The 21,086-nt window shown below is 40.0% G+C and overlaps 1 protein-coding gene across 1 annotated transcript in view; it reads right to left on the reverse strand.

Moving 5' to 3' along the window:
* Positions 1–1,922: 1,922 nt before the first annotated feature.
* Positions 1,923–21,086, reverse strand: part of APH1B (aph-1 homolog B, gamma-secretase subunit) — a 30,663-nt gene continuing 11,499 nt past the window's right edge. Inside the window, exons 5-7 of the mRNA XM_019794162.2 lie at positions 12,203–12,330; positions 5,437–5,631; positions 1,923–2,711 (exon numbers count right to left, since the gene is read on the reverse strand). Of these exons, the coding sequence (XP_019649721.2) occupies positions 5,464–5,631; positions 12,203–12,330 (296 nt within the window). The 3' untranslated portion in view covers positions 1,923–2,711; positions 5,437–5,463. The remainder of the gene's footprint in view (positions 2,712–5,436; positions 5,632–12,202; positions 12,331–21,086) is intronic.

Genomic DNA, 21,086 nt, shown 5'->3' on the forward strand with positions numbered 1-21,086 from the left:
TTGTTTTTCTGCTTTCTGATTTTTGCTCTTCTCTTCATTACTTCATTTCTTCTGCTTGTTTTAGCTTCAGTTTGTTTCTCTTTTTCTAATTTCTTAAGTAGTAGCTTAAGTCATTGATTTTAAACATTTTGACTTATCTAATATAAGCATTTAATGCTACAAATTTCACTCTACTCCCTCCTCAGGTACTTTGCTTTGGCAACTATCCCCACATCTCTTGTACCACCAATTTTTCCCTTTCCACTGAGTGATTTCCATCTTTATACAAACATGCTGTTATAATGATTTATTATGGGGCGGGGGGAGAAAAACACTCTCTGTGCCCTACATCCTCCTCAGGTTATCATCCCACTCCCCTACTATATTTATCATGGTTATCGGTACTTGATATGCTGTGTCTATGTCCTTATAATCCACTCCACTTAGGTGTTCACCCCTACACTGAAATTCCACCTGGTAATCAATCCTTACTCCTCGTCTTACTCATTATTCAACAGCATTTGACATACTTTCCCCATACCTTCCCGCGCCACACTCTTCCTGATTGTCCTTCTTTCCTCAGTGGACAACTCCACTTCCCCTTTCCAACCTCTCAACTGGACAGCCCAGGGTTCAGTCCTCAGTCCCACCTTTTCCTCTGGAGCTACATCCATTACCCAGGTGCCTTTCATCTACTGCTAAAATCTGAAGTATCATGCACTCAAGCTATTCTACATTATTTCATAATGCCTAATACATTAGGTAATATTTATGTGTTTTAATACAGGCAGTTAGATGACATGTTCCCAGAGGACAAAGATCTCTACCATCTTGTTCTTTTCCATCCTTTTAAAGTATCTAATACAGTGTTCTGTGCTTGGTAGGCCCTGATTAAACACTACAAGCCCCATCTCTGATTTTGCTCAAGCGCTAAAAAATGAATGGGTTTACTACTAGGTAGAAGAAGGATTTACAGCAATCCACGCTTACACAACAAGTACCTATTACTGAGTCTTAAAGTCAGGAGGACCTGCTCAGGGCTCATCATCTATTATGGTCACCTTAGAATGTGTCAAATCCTCAAAAATTCTTTTACTGAGACTGAATCCATAAGCCAGTTGAGTGGTTCATCTATTCAGCATTTTCAATGAGGTGAAAATAAAATACATACTTCTTTCCATTGGAGGTTTCTCATGTGGTGAGGCTGGTCACAGGGGAAGTCCTTGTTCCAACTAAACACCAAACAAACAACAATTAAACTAGAGTCACAGTTTCAGTGGGGAAGGGCCAAAAAAATTTGTACGTAAATCTGGGCTGTTACCTAAAAAATACACACTTTTCCACTGGCTTACTAGCGAGGACTAAAAAGCTCTTGGTCCCGGAGGATATTTCATCTAATCACACAGTCAACATAAAGCCAGAGGAGCCTCATTTCAAACCAGAGTGAACGGGCATCACATGGTTTGAATTTCAGGCCATAACAATTCTCTGTATGGCCTACCTGATGGTGAAAGCCAAGCTCAACCCCTTCGCTGCACTGTCTCCACACCAAGGGGAGAAAAAACAAAGGGAAACAAAACTAAACTCTACTCTCCTTGTCAACCAACTGCCGTCTTGAGCCTCTATTATACGGTATTTTACAAATTCACTGTTCTACAATAACTTAGAGCAGATTTTTCAAGATGAGTTTCCAGGATCTTTGACAATAATCTTCCACTTAGTCTGAGACACATAAAAGAACTTCTCTGCACCAAACTGTTTCTAAACACACAGAAATGAAACAGGCCTTATGAATTTTAAGGTAAAAAGGTTTCTCTGTAAAAAGTCTCAGAGCTGACCAGTCATAAACAACAGAATATACAGCCAAGTGTTATAAGAGACAGAAAGTGTAACAACAGACACTGGAGAATACACTGCTCCAAAGAGGACACATGGGAAATGAGTAGTGCCAAACAAGTATTTTATTGTTCACTGGAAAACACAGGTCTGGAAAGAGTCTATTGCATTGTGTATTGAATGCAAGGCCTGATATTACAAGTACATACGACAGAACAGCATAACTTATATAAAACAATATATATTGTACACTTATATAAAATGATACGTATAGTAGCCGCCTCTCTAAACACTAGAATTTAATAGAAGTAACGCCTTTTATTAAATGAGAACTGTAAACACTGCCATCACAAACAAAATGCTCTAAGCAAAGCACTTTAAAGTTGTTTTGTTGTGATATCTACTCTGTCCACCTGGAGTTAGGAAGAGTAGGACCCCAGAAAAAGTTAACTAAGGAGAGCTAGCACTTTCGAGGAGCTCTTCCCAGGGAGCAGGCTGCTGCTGCCCAAGACAGGCTGCTACCCTGGGCCCCCTGGAGCCCTCAGGCCCACGATGACTGCTAATCCCAGCCTCAGGACTAGTCTGAGGTGACTGCAAAGTGGGAGGAGTACAGGTAGGAAGAAGCTCCCATCACAACTGCTTATCCTGCACCCAACTCTATGGAAAAGAACACCTGCATTTTTGATGTGAATTTGTCACTCTCAGCAAACATTGAAAGGTGCTTTAAGGGAAAAAAAATTAACAAGGAGAACTAAAGCCACTGTCTATGCAGTCTGCAGTTACCATCACTTCTTCCTTTCAGCCACGTTTTCATCAGATGCTGTAAAGGAGGCTGCTATATTATCAGCCGGCAGGCAGGACTGAGGTAACAGAACTTCTCCAGTTACAACCACCAACTTAAATGAATAAAAAATAAATACACATTTATACAGAGCAACAAAATCAATCTGTATTAATCACATGGCAAAATACTCCAGCACTGCAACAATATTCACATTCCAAGGCCAACTTTAACTATACCCACATTTCCTTCCAAACTGGGAAAGCTTTATGTGGAGGAGAACATAAAATATCAACACCGCCTCCTCGTCTCCAAATACTATCAGGGCTCAGAAGGCTCATCATAGATAACAAATGCGGAGGGAAAAAAAAGGCATCTCAGTATATATATAGCAACAGAGGAAAACTATACTCTCCCTCTGGGAGCCCTTGGCATCAGGCAAAGCAGGGCTATTTGTAAAAATAGTGCCTAAACTGACTATGGCAATGCTCACATTTTAAGAGAAATCAGGAGTACAAAGTTCCTTTATTCACAGGGAGGCAAAGATTATTAAATAATTTCCTCAGACAAGAGTCTCACCATCAAAGAAAGTTTTCCTCTTGCCTGACAAGTTTTTATAAATGAGATTTTATAGTATCCCAGCTTCTTTACTTACTATTAAACTATTAATGTGCAGAGGACATTCTCAGAGCACAGTAATGAGTAATATTAATAGCCTCATATTTTTCATTACTTTACAGATCAAATATTTTATCAGACTATCCATTTAAGAGATTTGTAAGTCAACAGGGATAACCAAGTATATATTTTTCTTATTCTTTCCATCAAAGAACACCACATTCCGACAGGAATCAAGCCCAGTTCCATGGGTACCTCGTTCCCCTCAACTCTGCGCAATAAATTTCACTGTTCAGTCTCTCTGTCCTTGACTCTTCCTGTGACTCTTCTAGTCTAAGGAAAATGTTGTATAATGCTGGAAAACTGCCAAATCTGGTGGAAGCACTGGTATCAATGCTGCGAAGTAAACTTTAGGGGAACAACTATAATTGCTAGGGAGTGTTTACAGCCTTGCTGGAAATCCTACTTCTCTTGAATCCCTAGATTGAGACATTCTAGTTATTTAACCATGGGAGGGGTTTTCACTGATAAAGGTCTAATTCATGTGAGAGGTTCTGGCCCCTGAAATGATGTGTGGCTAGCCCAAAATACTGGCCACCTTTCCATTTTAAACATGTTCGTTATTCTACCACAGTACTGTCGAATTCTTTCATCTGTCATGGCACTGGTGAGCCCTTTCATTGCTGCTCCTATTTCTTCTGGATGTTCTACTGTACATGTGGGATCCATTGAGCTTATCGCTTTAATGTATGGGGAATTTTCATTTCACACCATCCACTCCCTAAAAGCCATCAACTGGGAACAATTTCTAGTTAGTAAAGGCACAATTCACTGGCATTTCCGTTTTATAAAGGAAATCAAAAGGTTGCCTAGAAGCTGAACACACACCTTGGGTATTCCTAGAAAGGGAAGGTTCTATCTGCTACTAAAACCCAGAGACATTTGCTAGATCTAAAGATTATACGGATTTTGTAAAAGCATGAATTCAGCAGTTTAAGACATTTGCAATTCTACATGACATCACTTGTGGGGGAGTGTTGGTTAGTATTACAGGAGCAAATTAAAAGTGTCAACATCAGTCTCTTGGCTTGTTTTCCTCCTGCTTTCGATAAACTTTCACCTCCTCTAGTGAAGCCTGTCCCAGGGTACATTACTCAGCAACCGACAGAACTGCTCAGAGATAGAACAACGGGCTTCACACCAACCAGCCCAGCTACCAGCACTCAGCTGGTAAACACTGCCTTGGGATACAGCTCATAAAAAGCCTTAAACCCAGAAAAGGCTTACGGAAGTTGCACAAAAATTCTTGGTTTATAATACCTTCCCAGAAATCAGAAAATAATTTGGTTTTTAGTTAAAGAAACTGAAGCTGTGCTCACAGACAATGTAATGCCTCAAAAAGCAAAATCTAGAGTAAAAACTACAGAAAAAAAATGAAGATTGCTCATCAATAGCTTACTTTAGCTAAATTATCATAGTAAGTCAGCGTGATTTACTATTGCATGTAGAAGCCCAACCTGCCATGTTCTCATAAAACAGGGCACTAGTAAAGAACACGAAAACAGTTCTTAGGGATGAGAGCCCTTTAGCCTTTTGTGACTTCATAACTTAAAAAGACAAAGGCCAGGCAGGATTTGACATTCACAGATTTACCTGCTCAGCACCAGCTGAGTTGAGAGACAGCTAAACATCTGACTTTCATTCATTTATGGTGTTCTCACAAAGTTCCTATTTGGACACCGGTGGTTCTCAAATTGGCTGCATATCAGAGTCATCTGGGAAGCTTTTAAAAATTACCAAATGCCCAGAGGCACCTCGGTGGCTTGGTCGGTTGGGCATTCAACTCCGAGTTTCAGCTCAGGTCACGATCTCAAGGTCCTGACACTGAGCCCTGCATCAGGCTCCATGCTCAGCGCAGAGTCTGTTTATCCCTCTCCCTCTGCTCCTCTCCCTCCTCAAATAATTAGAATCCTAAAAATTACCAAATGCCCAGGCCAATTAAATGTGGAAGGTGGAGCCCAGATATCAATACTCTTTATGCTTCCCCAGGTGATATTCTAATGTGTAGCCGGGACATGTACATCCACTAATGTATCCCTTTCAGAGAGCTGTTGCTTGAAAGTCGTACTTTATCTAGATGGTTTTGTTTTTTCTAAATTCCATCAGGAAAAGGAATTTTTAGAAAAAGGCACAGTTGTGCTTCCTTTAAAGATGCAGCTTACTGTTTGACAAGTGCTGGTTCTCAGAGGTTATCTGGAGCGCTGGTTGAAAAGGAGGAAGTCCTTGTCTTGGCAGAGAAGGCAGAGTTTCAGGCTTCGGCAGCTGCCTCCAGCAACAAAGAATGCCCAGATGCCCATGAGTACCATAACTATATATGTTGACACCAGATTTATTCCATAATGAGAGCTTATGAAGGTCTGCAAAAGAAAAATAAGTCAGCTTGGGTAATAACAGTAAGCTTATTAAACATGAAGAATAACCAAAGATAAAGGAAAATATAGGATACTTTTAATAGCTGGGCTGTGTTTCACCAAACATATGATGTATGTCATGTATTGAATACCACAAAGACACACAGAACTAACCTAGTCAACAGACACTAGCCCATAGATATGTGCTTTGCTATATTCAAAAGGCAAACCTAGAGGATAATTAGAAATCAGAGTGTAATGGAATAACCAATGGAAGATACATGTTACACAACCTGGGCCCAGTTTATAACTTCTGTGTTAACCAGCTCTTATAATTTTCAAGAAAGTAAGACAAGCCCACATTACTTTAGGATGAATCCTTAGTATTCAAGGGAACATGAGGGAACAGCATCTCTTTTTTGGCTGCACAATTGCTAAGCGTCCCAAAAGTTCATTTAAAAAACACCGATGGAATGCTAAGAGGTATTGTGTTACACAACATTAAAGACCAGAGTATCTATCGTAATGGAGCTTATATGCTAGTAAGAGAGACAAGTAGTGAATGAAGAAACAAATAAATGAATCAAATAATTACACAGTATGATGAATGCTAGATAGAATAATTATAACTGCGATGGTGCTAGATAAGAACAAGGTCTACTTAGGCTGCTCAGGGGAAGTCCTGAAGAAGTGGCATTTAAACTGACACATGTAGTTGGAGGAGAAAGCCAGCCTTGTGTAGACTGAGGGAGGGAACCACAGAAGGGCAAAGAGCTTGGTGCAGCTGAGAACCCGAGAAGAGTGATATTAATGATGTGTAGAGATGGAGGGCAGCACATGAGATGAGGTCAGAGAGGAAGGCAGGAACCAGTTATGCAGCACGTTGGTAAGGAGTGTGGACTCTATCTCCAGAGCAATGGAGGGTCACAGAAGGGGTCAAGGTAGGGGAGCAGAGTGACTTGATTTAGATGTTTAAAACTGCACAGGATGGGTTAAAGGAAGCAATGGTGAAAGCAGGGAGACTCGTTAAGAAGATTTTGCACTGGTTGAGGAGAGTACAAGACAGTGACTTAGACCAGGATGGCGGTAGTAGAGATGGAGAGAGTGGGCGATATGAACTAACAGGACTTGCTGATGGATGGAATGCGAGTGGAAAGGGTGGGGGGCAAAATGACTTCCATGTTTCTGGCTTTTGACAAATGGTGGTGCTACTTAACGAGAGAGTGATGGGTGACAATCAAGTCCAATGAGGATCAGCCAAGAGTGACATGCCTGTGAGATTTCAAAGGACAGATGTCAGGAAAGCATTAGGCATATGAATACAGGGCTGAGAGGAGAGGCTTGGGCTAGAAAAAGGAATACAGAAGCACAGTGCATAGACAGTATTTAAAGCCATGGCTCTGAACGCAGTTACCTAGGGAGCTATTATAGAGGTAAGGGAAAGCCCTAACATTTATAAATTTGTGCTGTTCAGCATCACAGGAGCAAATTCAAAGTGTCAACACCATTCTATCGGCCTGACTCTTGCTGAAAAAGAGTAACCAAAGGGGTCTGAGAAGAGCAAACAAGTAAGAGGAAATCAGGACAGTGTGATGTAGAAGTCAAAAGAGGAAAATGTTTCCGAGAGAGAGTGGTCAACTTTTTTAAAGGCTGCTGAGACGAAAACAAAACACCAATGTCCATTAGATCTGGAGAAATAGAAGTCTTCTTTGATCGTGACAAGTGCAGTTTAGAAGGGTGGTTGAGCAGAAGCCAGACTGGACTAGAAGTATGAGATGAATAAGTATAGACAAAGTTAGTGGAGGTAACTCTGAGAAATTTCCTTGTGATGGGGAACAGAAAAAAAGGAGTGATAGCTAGATGGGGGAAAGGCAATAGTGGAGGGTTTTAAGATGTCTATATGCTGATGAAGAGAGGGAAAAGCTGGTGATGTGGGATTGAGGGCACAATCAGAGGAATGAAGTCCTTGTAGGAGAGAACTGGAACTAGAGCCCAGGTGGAGGGACTGGCCTTTGAGAGGAGGAGAGAGACTTTCTTTACTGGGCCACAGTAACACAGGGAGATGGGTTCCCAACTAGCCCAGCACTTACACTTAACAAAGGAGAGGATATAATGGGCTCAACCTGTCACAATAGACCTCTGCCTACAAGGGGCTTCAAGGGGAGTGCCTCCATGGCTTGTTACTGTTCTTACCTTCACCCTACCTGCACATGCCCCTGGTTAAGATACTGACCCTGCCTATTAGCTCTGGCCAGGAAAATGGGCTGATTTTGCAGAAAATGGCACCTTATGCAGAAAAAAGTGTTTTTCTCAAGAGGCATCTCTGGTCATGGGAGGCATTGAGCATTTTCTGGATTCTTCAGAAATCCACTGAATTTTAATTTACTTCACAGGGTGCTAAGTTCTTTTGTATTTCTCTTTAGTTTCTTTAAAATTTTTTCTCCTTTAAACAATTACAGAAGCAATATGTAATTGTTGTAAAAAATTAAAACACACAAATGAGTGAAATAAACAAATTTTAAAACTTGAAATTCAGATAGGTTAATATTTATTGAACAGAAAACAAAAACTGCAAATTATAAAGCAAAATTGATTAAACTACATTAAAATAAAGAACTTTTGTTCATAAAAAAGACAACATAAAGAGGATGTAAAGATAAACCACACCGTAGGAGAAGTTATTTACAACAGGTGCATCTGACAAAGATCTTTTTTAGAGAACACAGAAAGAACTCCTAAAAATCAAAAAGCCAACCCACAGGATTATAAGCCAGAGACCTGAACAGGCACTTCACAGAAGAATTATCCAAATGACCAATAAATATATGAAGACATGCTTAATCTCATTAATCACTAGGGAAATGCAAACTAAAACCACAATGGGATGCCACCACACACCCAGTGGGATGCGTAAAAACAGAGTGACATACTAACTGTTGGTGATGAGGGGGAGGGAATGCCACTTACAAATTAATGGTGGGGATGTAAGTTGATACAATTACTCTGAAAACCTGAGCAGTATTGACAGTTGATCTATGTACACCCCATGACCAGCAATTCCACTCCTAGGTATATATCATATATATCCAAAAGAAATGTGTGCGTATATTCAAAAGAGACATATACTAAAACACTCAAAGCATTACTATTCACAATAGTTAGAAGTTGGAGACACCATTTCTGCTGTAGAATGGACAAAGCAAGGTATAGTCACAAAGTAGTATACTGCAAAAAATGAGCAATTAATAGCTATTTATACAGATGAATCCCACAAACATGGTGTTGAGTGAAAGGAGTCAGACATAAGAGCAAAGACTATATGGTTCCGTTTACATAAAATACTGAAAAACAAGACAAGCTGCAGTGTTAGAAGTCAGGACTGTAGCAGGAGGCTCGTGGGAGCTGATAATGTCTTAGTTTTCAGTTGGGTTACATTCATCAAGATGTACGCTTCTGATCTGTATACTTTTCTGTATGTGTATTTTAATAAAACAATTACCTAAACATTCTCTGAAATCTGCTATTCAGAGATAACCACTGTTGACATTTTGGTATATAATCTTCTAAATTTCCCAGGTTCTTTTTATTTTAGTTTATTTTCCTGGGTTCTTTTTAATCATTAAAGAGAATATCAACTATTCAATATTCAACATTCATCGGATTGAAGAGACAAAGATTGATAAGGTCCCACACTTGATGATCAAGCCCTAGTTGGAGAGAGATAAGAACTTTATTAAATAAAACAATGCTCTCTGAGGATAAGTGTTATAACACAGCTGTGAATTAAGGGCTAGGATTGTGCTGAGTCTGGAATATGCACCTTTTCCAGGGAGGCTTCACACGGAATGAGTACTTTTCCAAACTGACTTACATTAAAGGGAGATGAGTCACTGCAGATAAAACAGCATAGACATGTCTGTTGGGTAGCCACAATGGATCGATTTAGATGAAGTACAGGATGTGAACTGCGGGGAGCAGCAAGAGGGAAGTTTTGCACCAGTATGGTTGATAAGAGGCTTAGGTCAAAGAAAGAAGTCTGGGTTTTATTTCATAGGCATCTGCTACAGCTGCTCATTTTCTCCTCAATGCATTTGGCTTCCAGGACACCTGGCTCCTGGTTTTCCTCCAACCTCACTAGGTGGCTCCTTGTCAGTCTCCTTTGCTGTCTCCTCTTTCCCCAGTCTCAATGTGGGAGTGTCCCAAGGCTCAGTCCTTGGGCCTCTTTTCTTGTCTGCTTAAACTTCCTCCTCGTAATCACCTTTTCTGGCCTGGATTTCTCTTCCAAACTCCAGATTTTTCATCCAACTGCCTAACAAACATTTCCATTTGGATGTCCAATAGGCACCTCATTACATTTATAATATGTCCAGATAAACTCCGATCTCCCCTCACAAGCTTCCCCATCCCAGCTGATGGCAACTCCATCCTTCCAATAGCCCAGGCCAAAACTCTGGAAACATCCTTGGCTCCTCTTCTTTCTCTCCTAAGACTTATCCAGTCTTTCAGGAAATACTGCTGGTCTACTTTCAAAAATATGTTCTCAATCTGATCATTACTCACCATATCCATTGCTATTTCACCCAAATTATCACCATCCTCCTCTTGATGACTATAATCTTTTTCCCTGCTACAGTTTACTCTTAACACAGCAAAGCGATCCTTTTAAAATGTGAGTTAGATCATGTCCCTCTCCTTAACACCTTACAACGACTCCTATTTCACTGACAGTAAATGTCAAAGTCCTGCATTATCTAGATGTGGTTCTCACTTCCAACCTCTTCTTCCCTCCCACCTTCAACTCTGTGACAGTATCTCCTAACTTTCCCTCGGCTCACTCAGTTCGGGCCACCCTCGCTTCCAAAATCAGGCCAAGCAAGTTCTTTGCTCTTAGGACTTTGCCACTGGCCGTGCAGTCCAGGATGCTCTTTCTCCAGACAGCCACATGACCAATCTACTTCACTTCTTTGCTCAAATGTCACCTTCACAATGAGGCCTACTCTGACCACCTAATTCAAAAATCTGATATCTCCTACACTCTGGATTCCTTTTAACCTGCTTTACTGTCCACAGCACCTATCACTATGAAATTTATTATTTATTATGCCTACTGCTTAATGCCTCTCTCCCCCCAACTAAACTGTTTTGTTTACCTACCTAGAACAGTGCCTGGAACACAGAAGGCATGCAGTAAATATTGATCAAATGAATGAATAGCCAATTGGATCTATAAAAAGGACATCTGTTTTTTCATGTAATTTCTTTTCTGATTATAAAAGTGTACATTGCAGAAAATTTGGAACAAGCCAAAAACTATAAAGAAAAAAAGAGGGCAACCCTGTCAGGACCCCTCTCACTCTTGAGAGCTTTTTCTGTATCCTTGCTTAATAAACTTCTATTGCTTTACTCAAAAAAAAAAAAAATTGCCATCATATTAAAGGCAATTTTAGTATCCTGCACCACTGAAAGGTTTTAGGTAGATAAAAATGCAATCTTATTGCTTCCTCTATGTATGTATGTATGTATCTATCTACCTACCTACCTACCTGCCTATCTACCTTTTAAGTAATCTCTATGCCCAGCGTGTGGCTTGAACTCATGATCCTGAAATCAAGAGAGACACGCTCTACTAACTGAGCCCGCCAAGCACCCCCGTAAGACTGCACTTTAGATGGATCAGAGGTCAAGAAGCCCAGTATGAGAAACCCAATATAAATTATAAACGGATGAAGAAGAGAGAAACATGAGACAGGACATTGCCAGAAGGAACTTTTTTAATACTTTGAAGTGAGAAATCACTGGACAAGGCAGTGGCGGGGATAATTCTGATGTAAATATATGACAAATTACGATGAAAGTCAGACCCAAAGCATTAAATAGTTCTTAAAAAATCTATCTAATCAAGCTTTCTTTTTAAACTTTATTTTGAAAATTGGCATACTTATAATTTCAGTGTGGAGGGAGTAAACTGGGCACTCTTCTTATTGATAAAAATGAGCAAAAATGGTACGACATTTGTGGAGAGTATTTTAGCAACTGACATCAAGGGCTTTAAAAATATTCATACCATTTAACGTCATATTTTGATTCCTTGGAATCTAAATATCATATTGAAAAACTTCCATGTACAAAGATGTTCAGGATAGCATTATAAGAAGCAAAAGGAGAAAAAGATGTGATTAATCACAGTTAAGCAAACTGTAATTTTTATGTAATAATATAAGGCTATTAAAATTTACATATTAAAAGGATTTAAATTTCATGGAAATTGTTTAAGATGTGTTACGTAACATAAGCGTAATACAAGACTACTTCAGGTTTGATTATACCCATAAAAGAAAGATACATAGAAAAAAATCTTTAATGAAATCAACCAACAAATTAATAGTTGCTTTTTTCTATAGGAAGACTTAGATGATTTATTTATCTTCCATTCACTCATTCACTCAATCAACAACTTTTTGGAATTTCTTCATTTGACCACGAGCACGTATGTCATTGAATCTGGAACGCAATCTACCATTTTAGATATGGGGACTTGAGTTACAAAACACAATGTGAGCATGGTGGCGATACTCACCAGGGCCGACACCAGCAGATGGCTCAGAAGAACTACAAGAAGCGCGGACCACTTTTTCTTCTCACAGCCGTCAAAAAATATGATGCCCCAGAACACGTGCAGCAGTATGATAACCAGCGTCATGAAAGCTGAAAGCCAGTCATCCGTTAGTGTCCAGTCACCGACCACCTGCTCATGAGACACAAGCTCTCGGGGTACACCACACTGCAAGTTTAAACACCACCTGCCAGAACCAGGACTCTGACACACGTTTGCTCAAATATCAACTCGGAAAGCAACACGTCTGAACACAGGGTCAGCTCTGCAGCAGCTTCTCATCGAGAATGTGAACCTATTAGACCTAAAGTCAGCTTGGACCTGGCTTTCAGGGAGTTTCTCTAAGGAAGAGAAGAAAACTAGTGTGGTATCTAATCTCATCTTTCCAAATCAGCCTTCTGCACTTTCCTCAGTTAAATGGAGTATCTTCAATTTAAACAAGTCTTCTCACTAAAGTGGAATTTCTCCTGTGTTCTTACCTTTTTTTTCTTTTAAAGGCCAATGTAAGAATAAAAATATTAAGAATTGCAATAATTTATCTTAGATTCTTCTTAGGCAACCAAAACTGAATTTGATCAGCACACCAAGGTTTTCCTGTGGAATAGAGTGTGTGTGTGTGTGTGTGTGTGTGTGTGTGTGTGTGTGTGTCTCCTGTGCCCTGGAAACATTATTTAAAACGAGCAAGTTCCAAATATTCTGAAAGTTTTAATAGCAAAAAAAGGGCATATCAATTTTCCTTTTCGGCCACATAATAAGATACAATTAACACCCACCAATCTGGTACAATTCAAGTCTGACAGTTCTCTTTCACATTGCAGATAGGAAAACAATCTAGGATTGCCTAGTAAAGTGGAAAATACGTGTTCTCTATTTCATTATAGGGATCCCACAGCTAGGTCTACACTCTGAAGCAGCTGGTTCTTGGATCAATAGATCACTAGTACCTGAGAACTTGTTAGGAATGCAAATTCTTGGGACCCACACCAGACCTCCTGAATCAGACAATGAGTCTAGCAACCTGTGTTTAAACAGCCCTGTAGGGGATTCCGAAGTACGGTCAAATTTGAGAATCACTGCTCTGGAGAAACTAACATATTTGCACAAGGAGACATATACAAGAATATTTATTAAATATCAGCACTGTTCGTAATAACAAAAAATTTTCATCATTACCAGAATGGATGACTTGTGGTGTATTCACACAATGGTATACTATATGATCTTTATTATAAATGATCTCAAGAGTATAAAGCTGAGTGGGGAAAAAAGCATATTGTGGGAAAATGTCTATTATTTATACAAAGTCAAAAATATCCAAAAACAATATTAAAAAGGACATAACTACTGTGGTTGGAGGAAAGCAGGCTGTTCTATCTAGTGACACTGTGCCATCATTTCAGAAAATGATGGTAAATACTTTTAAGGAGAGGAGGGATTTTAAAATATGTAACTTTGGGATGGCAGTAGACTAAGACTCAAATGACATAAGGTACTTTCCTGCTAAAAAACATCTTTGATGAATTGATACTGCGTCCAAAGTAAAGTCCAAATATCTCGGATTACCACCCAAGGCCCTCTACAACCTAGACCCAAATTATTACCCTTTACTAATCCTCAAATATAGTCTATAAGGCAAAAAACCAAAACTCTTACACTCTATGTCTCTGTGCTTTTACATGTTTTTTTAACTGATTGTCCCTTTTGCCTGAATACTCACCACCCCCCTGCCATTTCACCATATCCAAATCTTACTTCAAGATTTAGCTTGATGCCATCTCCTTGGTGAAATCTTTCTGACACCACTCTTCATTTCTTTAGGAACACTCAGCACACATTTACTGAGCACCTGGATAGTCTGGCCTGAAGATGCTGTTCAAGAGCTCAGGAGTCACACAATCCCGAGACGGAATGCCGGCTCCACACTGTGGCTTTGGGCAAACTATTTAACCTCCTTCACCTTCTGTTTCCTTTATTTCTAAAATAGGGACAATAATACCTCATAGGGCTGTTGCAGGGAAGAACAGTGCTTTGTAAACCAGTTTTTCAGTGAATGACATTACCATGTGCCACAGCCTGCAGATTCAAAGATGAGTACGGCAGGGCCTTCAGTGAGTTGTACGGTCAGGCAGGAAAGTGAGGCAAGCAGCAACAGTAGTGTGCGGAGTGTGCTAAAATGCACTCTTCTTCACCCTTACAGATTCTTTCCTTCTCTGACCTTGTATTACTTTTACATTTATGCTCTTCCTTCCCTCTTTCCTTAATCCATACAACAAGTACTTTTTCGATGTCCACTATGGGCAGGCACTCTTCTGGGCACTGGGGCTATCACGGTGCACAAAACATAATCTCATGGGACTCTGCCTCATCCTTTTAGTTTACTGTTTTCGTTAACACAGTATCCAAAGGGGAATTCTCAGACACTTGTTAAACTACTGTAAGTTTTTACTTGACTGCTTATTTATTCAGCTGGCATTAATTTCTGGCTGGCTTCCATGTCATCATAAGCCTTTACTATTACAATGTGCCATTTAGAATATTGGGATTCATTGTTTATCCCCTCTGCAACTGGTCAGAGGTCCAACAGAAACTGAGACCTGAACATCTACTCTGCCACATACATGTAGCTAGAGGTACATACAATTTTGATACTTTTCTCTCGCAAATGGAAATCCAACTAGAAACGAAGATTTGCTAGTACTATCTCTAGGATACTCTTCTAATTACTAAAACTTTCTCATTTCAGGTACCTAACTATAAAATTCTAAAAGTCCTTCAGTAAATCTAACGCTATAAAATTTGCTTTGTTCTAATATTCTTAACAGTAGGAAAAAAACCCTCTCCAAATTAATCATAAAAATATCACAATTCATTTATAACCCAGATTAATAAAAGGAGCTTCCATAATTTCTAGTGTTTTGGAACATTAATCAAAAATCTGAACAATTCTGGGGCACTGGGTAGCTCAGTCAGTTAAATGCCTGACTTGTGATTTCGGCTCAGGTCATGATCTCAGGGTCGTGGGATCGAGCCCTGCGACAGGCTCTGCGCATGCGGAGCCTGCTTAAGATTCTCTCTCTCCCTCACCCCGCGCATGCACACACTCTCTAAGAGAGAAGGAGACAAAGAAAGAAACAAACAAAGAAAGTTAGTTAAAGAAATCTGAATAATTCTGGGGTGCCTGGGTGGCTCAGTCGTTAAGCGTCTGCCTTCGTCTTAGGGCGTGATCCAAGTCCTGGGATCGAGCCCTGCATCAGGCTCCCTCTTCCGCTGGAAGCCTGCTTCTTCCTCTCCCACTCCCCCTGCTTGTGTTCCCTCTCTCGCTGGCTGTCTCTCTCTGTCAAATAAATAAAGAAAATCTTTAAAAAAAAAAAAAGAAATCTGAATAATTCTAACAGGTATTGTACATCTGTTTGTGAAATTGTAGCTGCTAGTTTGATAATGGACTTCCAACAATCTTTTAAGTCAAATTCTCTTGGTAAAGAACGTTTTAACCTATTTCTAAGCAAAATGTTTCAGGGTTATCTTTAAGAAGCTACATTTAGGGGCACCTGGGTAGCTCAGTCGGTTGAGTGTGACTCTTGATTTCAATCTGACCCGGGATTGAGCCTCATATTGGGCTCTGCACTCAGCAGGGAGTCTGCAGTCGGGATTCTCTCTCTCTCCCTCTCCTTCTGCCCCTCTCACTCCTGCTCTCTCTCTCTCTCAAATCAATAAATAAGTCTTTAAAAAAAAAAAAGGCTACATTTACTATTTGGTTCTTTTGTCCTTGAATATACTCCAAATGTTCTAACACAGAGATTCATAAACACCCTCATTTTCATGCTTGTCACTCTCTCCCTTATTCCTAATATTTACTTTTCTGTCCTTGCAAAGACAACGGCCTAAAATAGCAACTGATTCTAACACTGGATCCTACCAGTACTGAAACTGCTATCATCTGGCTTTCTGTGACAACTTCACAGAATCTCTATGCCAGAGAGAGCCAAGGGCTGCCGCTGGGTGGTAGCAGCAACAGGCAGAGGAAGACTTTGCAAAGCCAAAGGTTAGCCTCAACTGCCTACAGACAGGATGTGATCACTAATGAGCTTCTGGCTTCTTTTTCCAAGAGTCTGGGGTGTCAAGGTTCTGTGCAGTGAGGGACTCTCCTCCATCCTTCTTGGTTTCAGATACTCTCTGGGTTCTTAAGAGATCTCCAGTGACCTCGCCCAAGTAGAAGTCAAGCCACAGAACTAAATATTTTTGAAAACGTCTTTCCCATAATAGGGATTTAACTTAAACACTTTGTTTTAAAAAACATGACAATTTTGTGACCTCTTATTATAATACAGAAGTATATATATTACTAATCAAATAATTCTCCAAGATTTAAAAAAGACATTTTGAACACCATCTCATGCTACACAGCAATAAGAAAGGTGTAATACTGTCCTCTAATACCAGCGAGATCATAAGGAGGTGTTCTGAAAGCAATCTGAATGACCACTGGTATTTAAACAGCATTAATCGTTTCATATTTATGAAAATGCTTCTAAAGTATGCTCATGAGCTGAACAGACTGCCAAAAATACGACTCTGTTTAAATTCTTGCTAGCATATGTTAAAGAACAATGAACTTCTCTCTTCAGATTAGTTCATCAGTGTGGAGAGTGAGCACTGGGAAGCCTATTAGATGTTTTCTGATCAATCCCCATGCAATGAAAAAGTAAATCCCACAGGACCCACTTCAAATCCAGTTTAGAATCTTACTTCATTAAAACAGTCACTGTGGGAAAGTTCCTTCTCAAACTGAACCCAAATCTGCCTTCTAACTTAGTGATTCACAAGTGAGGCAATTTTGCCCCCAGAGAGCATTTGTCACTCTCCGTAGACATTTCTGGTTGCCACACTGGGGTGAGGTACTTCTGGCATGTAGTCGATAAAGGCCAGGGATGCTGTTAAACACCCTACAACACACAAGACACCCTTCCATCTCCTGCCAACAAGTAATTATCTGACCCAAATGTCAATAGTGCCATTGACAAATCCTGCTCCAACTGCCACTTGTTGATTCTAGGAAGGCTTTTTGAAGAAACACAAGCCAACTCTTTTTTCCCCACATGTGGTACATTAAAAAAAAAAATTGAAACTCTCTGTATTACTCAGCTATTGTCACAAAAATGGTGTGTAACAAACCATGCCAAAAGTTATATTCACAATAGCTTGGGGCACCTGGCTGATTCAGTCACTGGAGCATGTGACTCTTGATCTTGGAGTTTGAGTCTGAGCCTCACATTAGGTGTAGAGATTACTTAAAAATCAAATTTAAAAAAAAAAAGTTGCTGGCTATAGCTGCCACTGGGAGCATTGGTGGTCAAGGCAGTACCCACCGGAACCTGGGGTATAAATCTCTAATGGGGAACCTATCTTCTAGCAGCGCACAGAGAGTGTGGGCTCTCAGGATCCTACTGCTTTGTATTAATGCTGTGTTGGCTTTATGAGGTTAACCAGGACCTTTCCATGTTTGTTTCTGGCCTGGAATAGTTTCAGCACCATCAGATTTACCTTTCCTTTAAGCGTTTGCTCCAAACCAGCTCCCAAACCATCTATTCCTGATGTCAATATAAAGCAAAACAAAGCACAAAAGAACCTGGATGGAGATTTCAATGAAAGTTGGAGATAAGACCTGCAGTTGGATTAGATGTGAGTTATAAGAAAAAGGGAAGAGTCAGAAACTGCTCCAAGGTTTTTGGCCTGCGCAACAGGAAGGATGGAAGGGCATCAACTGAAATGAGGAAGACTTCAGAGATACATCACTTAAAGATGTTGTTTCACTGTCTTCTGTTCTCCAAAATTTCTGATGAGAAGTCAGCAGTATTTCAAATCATTGTTCCACTGAATGTAAGAAGAAAAAGTCCCCCTAGAGATGGAAAAGCAGCCTACCATCTGAAACCAGGACTTTAACCTCTAGACTGAGGGGCGCCTGGGTGGCACAGCAGTTAAGCATCTGCCTTCAGCTCAGGACGTGATCCCGGTGTTCTGGGATCGAGCCCCACATCAGGCTCCTCTGCTGTGAGCCTGCTTCTTCCTCTCCCACTCCCCCTGCTTGTGTTCCCTCTCTCGCTGGCTGTCTCTATCTCTGTCAAATAAATAAATAAAATCTTTTAAAAAAAATAATAATCTCTAGACTGAAATATTCAATATTCAAAGTTAGTATTTGGGTAAATCTTTGTAAATCAAAATATTCAATTAAATTTTTGGTGAAGAACTTTAGCACAATGAAAAAGCTGATAAAATCAAATAGATCTATCCTTTAAAATAAACCTCAGGGTTGATTAATTCCTTTAAAAAGAATCATAAAGATTTCCGAACATTTATGTATATAATACAAAAAGTCTGGTTTCAGGAAATTTGGCTAAAACATGCTCCAGGAATAGCAGTGAAAAACCTCACAGTAAACCAATGAAACATTTTACAAAGTGAATGATTCCCCAGAAATCGCACAATGTGGCAGCTCTGACGTGAACACCCTAGTTCTCTTTGGAAGCACCATGGAGAGATAGAGAAGTAAACTGGTACAAGCGATCCCAGCAGTGAAGAGCATCCTTGCTGATGAGAAATAGGCCAAGAATAGATGTAAATGCCCCCAACAGGACATGCTCCCAACAGAGCCGTGGAGCTTCACAGGATCAAGCTGAGGTGGTTGAGGAAGACCAGCCTGATCAATAAAGTTGAAAACAAGGCGGATTTTCTCCCCCTTTCAAACTGTAAAAATTAGATATAATGGATAAAATATATATTCCTATGAGACTGTGAAAGAAGATACTATGCTAGATGATATTCCAAAAATGTTACTTTTCCCAGTGCAAATCACCCACACAGAGCAATACCTTGCTCATCACTGCTATGAAAAATATCTCCGGGAGTTTCTCTAGGAAGAAGAAAAAAAAAAAACTAAACACAAAAACACAAAAAAATTAAAGGCAGCAGATGTAGAAAATAAGGATTGACTCACACGTGAAGAAGAAACAAGAGTCCTGAAGAGAAATGAGAAGCAGAAGCCATCAGATGCCCGAGCCTCACAGGGGTGAGCAGGGGCCAAACACTCGGCCGTGTGACAAAAGAGACAGCAGTGGTTCAGAAAGTGGCCCGGAACATACCTGAAGGAGCCACAGCCTGCATCATTCCTTCAGCCAAACTCTGCGGAGCAAACCACTGAGCTGCCTGTTTGCACACTGCATGCAGGTGGCTACCTGTGCTCTGCACACATGGTAACATATCCCAGGCTGCTAGTCTCTAATAGGCCAAGATTTCGTGAAAGGACAATCCAAAAGTGTAATTTTACATTCTCAGTTACTTGAGCAGCTTGAAGGAAAGACCATTATACTACTGATGTAATGAACAAATATATTTGATGACAACACTGACGACATACTACAGCATATGGAATATCCCTGTGTCACAGTGGCAGTTAGTTATGATAATTTATTATAAGAAATTAAGATTCTAATACACTCAGAAAAGAGTAACAATTGCAGATTAAGCTCTATTGTATCATTAATGTTAAATTTTTTCTACCACTTTGGAATTGTTAATGTAGTTATTTGAGATAATCTTGCTTACAAATAGCTTTCATTTAAAAGTCTAACATGTAACGAACTTGACATATTACAAAGATCATACTTAAAATATTGCGGCAAAAAAATGAATGAATGAAAGAAAACCTCATTGGGTTATAACACTAAGGATTTATTCTCATGCTCATTGGTCCAAAGGTTGACCGTGCTTCGGCTGATTAAGGTGAGGCTCAGCTGCGCAGCACGGCTGTAGGCGGCTGGTACACGTTCTCATGGAACTTAACCAGAGTCCAAAAGTGCGGGCCCAACCATGCAAGTGGTATTTTAGCTTCTGACTTACCTTACATTCGCTAATTAACCAACTGAAGCCACGTAACTGAATTCAACCTCAGGGGCAGGGAAGTACCTCCTGGCCACCATGAGGCCATGCAAGGCTGTGAATGTACAATTCTGTAAAAGGGAATGACCAACTGGGACAAAAATGGAATCGCTTATATTTCTCTTAACTTTTATTCCCCTTCAAGTTCAACATTCCCCTTCCTTCGATCAGTCCCCATAAGATACTGCTTCTAGGTCTTTCACCATACTCACACTTTTCTTCAGTACAAATTTTAGTTCTTCAGTATTCCTGTTAAATAACAGTGCTCAGAGCTGAACATGATACTCCACATGTGGTCTGACCTGTACTGATGTCTCCTAGTGAGTGGCTAAAAAGTTTAAAACCTTACCTAGACAGGAGCACTACCAAGAAAATATAAATGAAATGATTTGGGGGAGTTTTGGGTTTTCTTAAAGATTTATTTGAGAGAGAAAGAAAGAGTGCACACACGAGCACATCACAGGTATGAGCAAGCGAAGGGGCAGGAGAGGGAGAGAATCTCAAGCAGACTCCCTGCTGAGCATGGAGCCCAACAACCACGAGGGGCTTGATCTCATGACCCTGATATCATGACCTGAGCTGAAATCAAGAGTCAGACAGTCAACCGATTGAGCCACCCAGGTGCCCCTGATTTGGGGAAGTTTTAAAAATAAAATATTAGTTTCCCTTCTTACTGAGTACTAGTTAAAGACATTTTCCTCCTAAAGCATAAGGGAGGCAATTCAGAGTGATAAACCCAGATTCCACGAAAAGAAATTAGCCTCTAAATCCTGTTTTTTAATTTCAAGAACCAAATTCTCTATCCTGATAAGAACCAAATTCTCTATCTTTAGGCAATTTTAAAGTTTATTAGATCACTTAAATATATACCCTCTAAATTAATTTCACGTAATGCATTACAACTCTGAGCTAGGTA

The sequence above is a fragment of the Ailuropoda melanoleuca genome, chromosome 5 (assembly GCF_002007445.2).
Source record: "Ailuropoda melanoleuca isolate Jingjing chromosome 5, ASM200744v2, whole genome shotgun sequence".
Classification (NCBI taxonomy): Eukaryota; Metazoa; Chordata; class Mammalia; order Carnivora; family Ursidae; genus Ailuropoda; species Ailuropoda melanoleuca.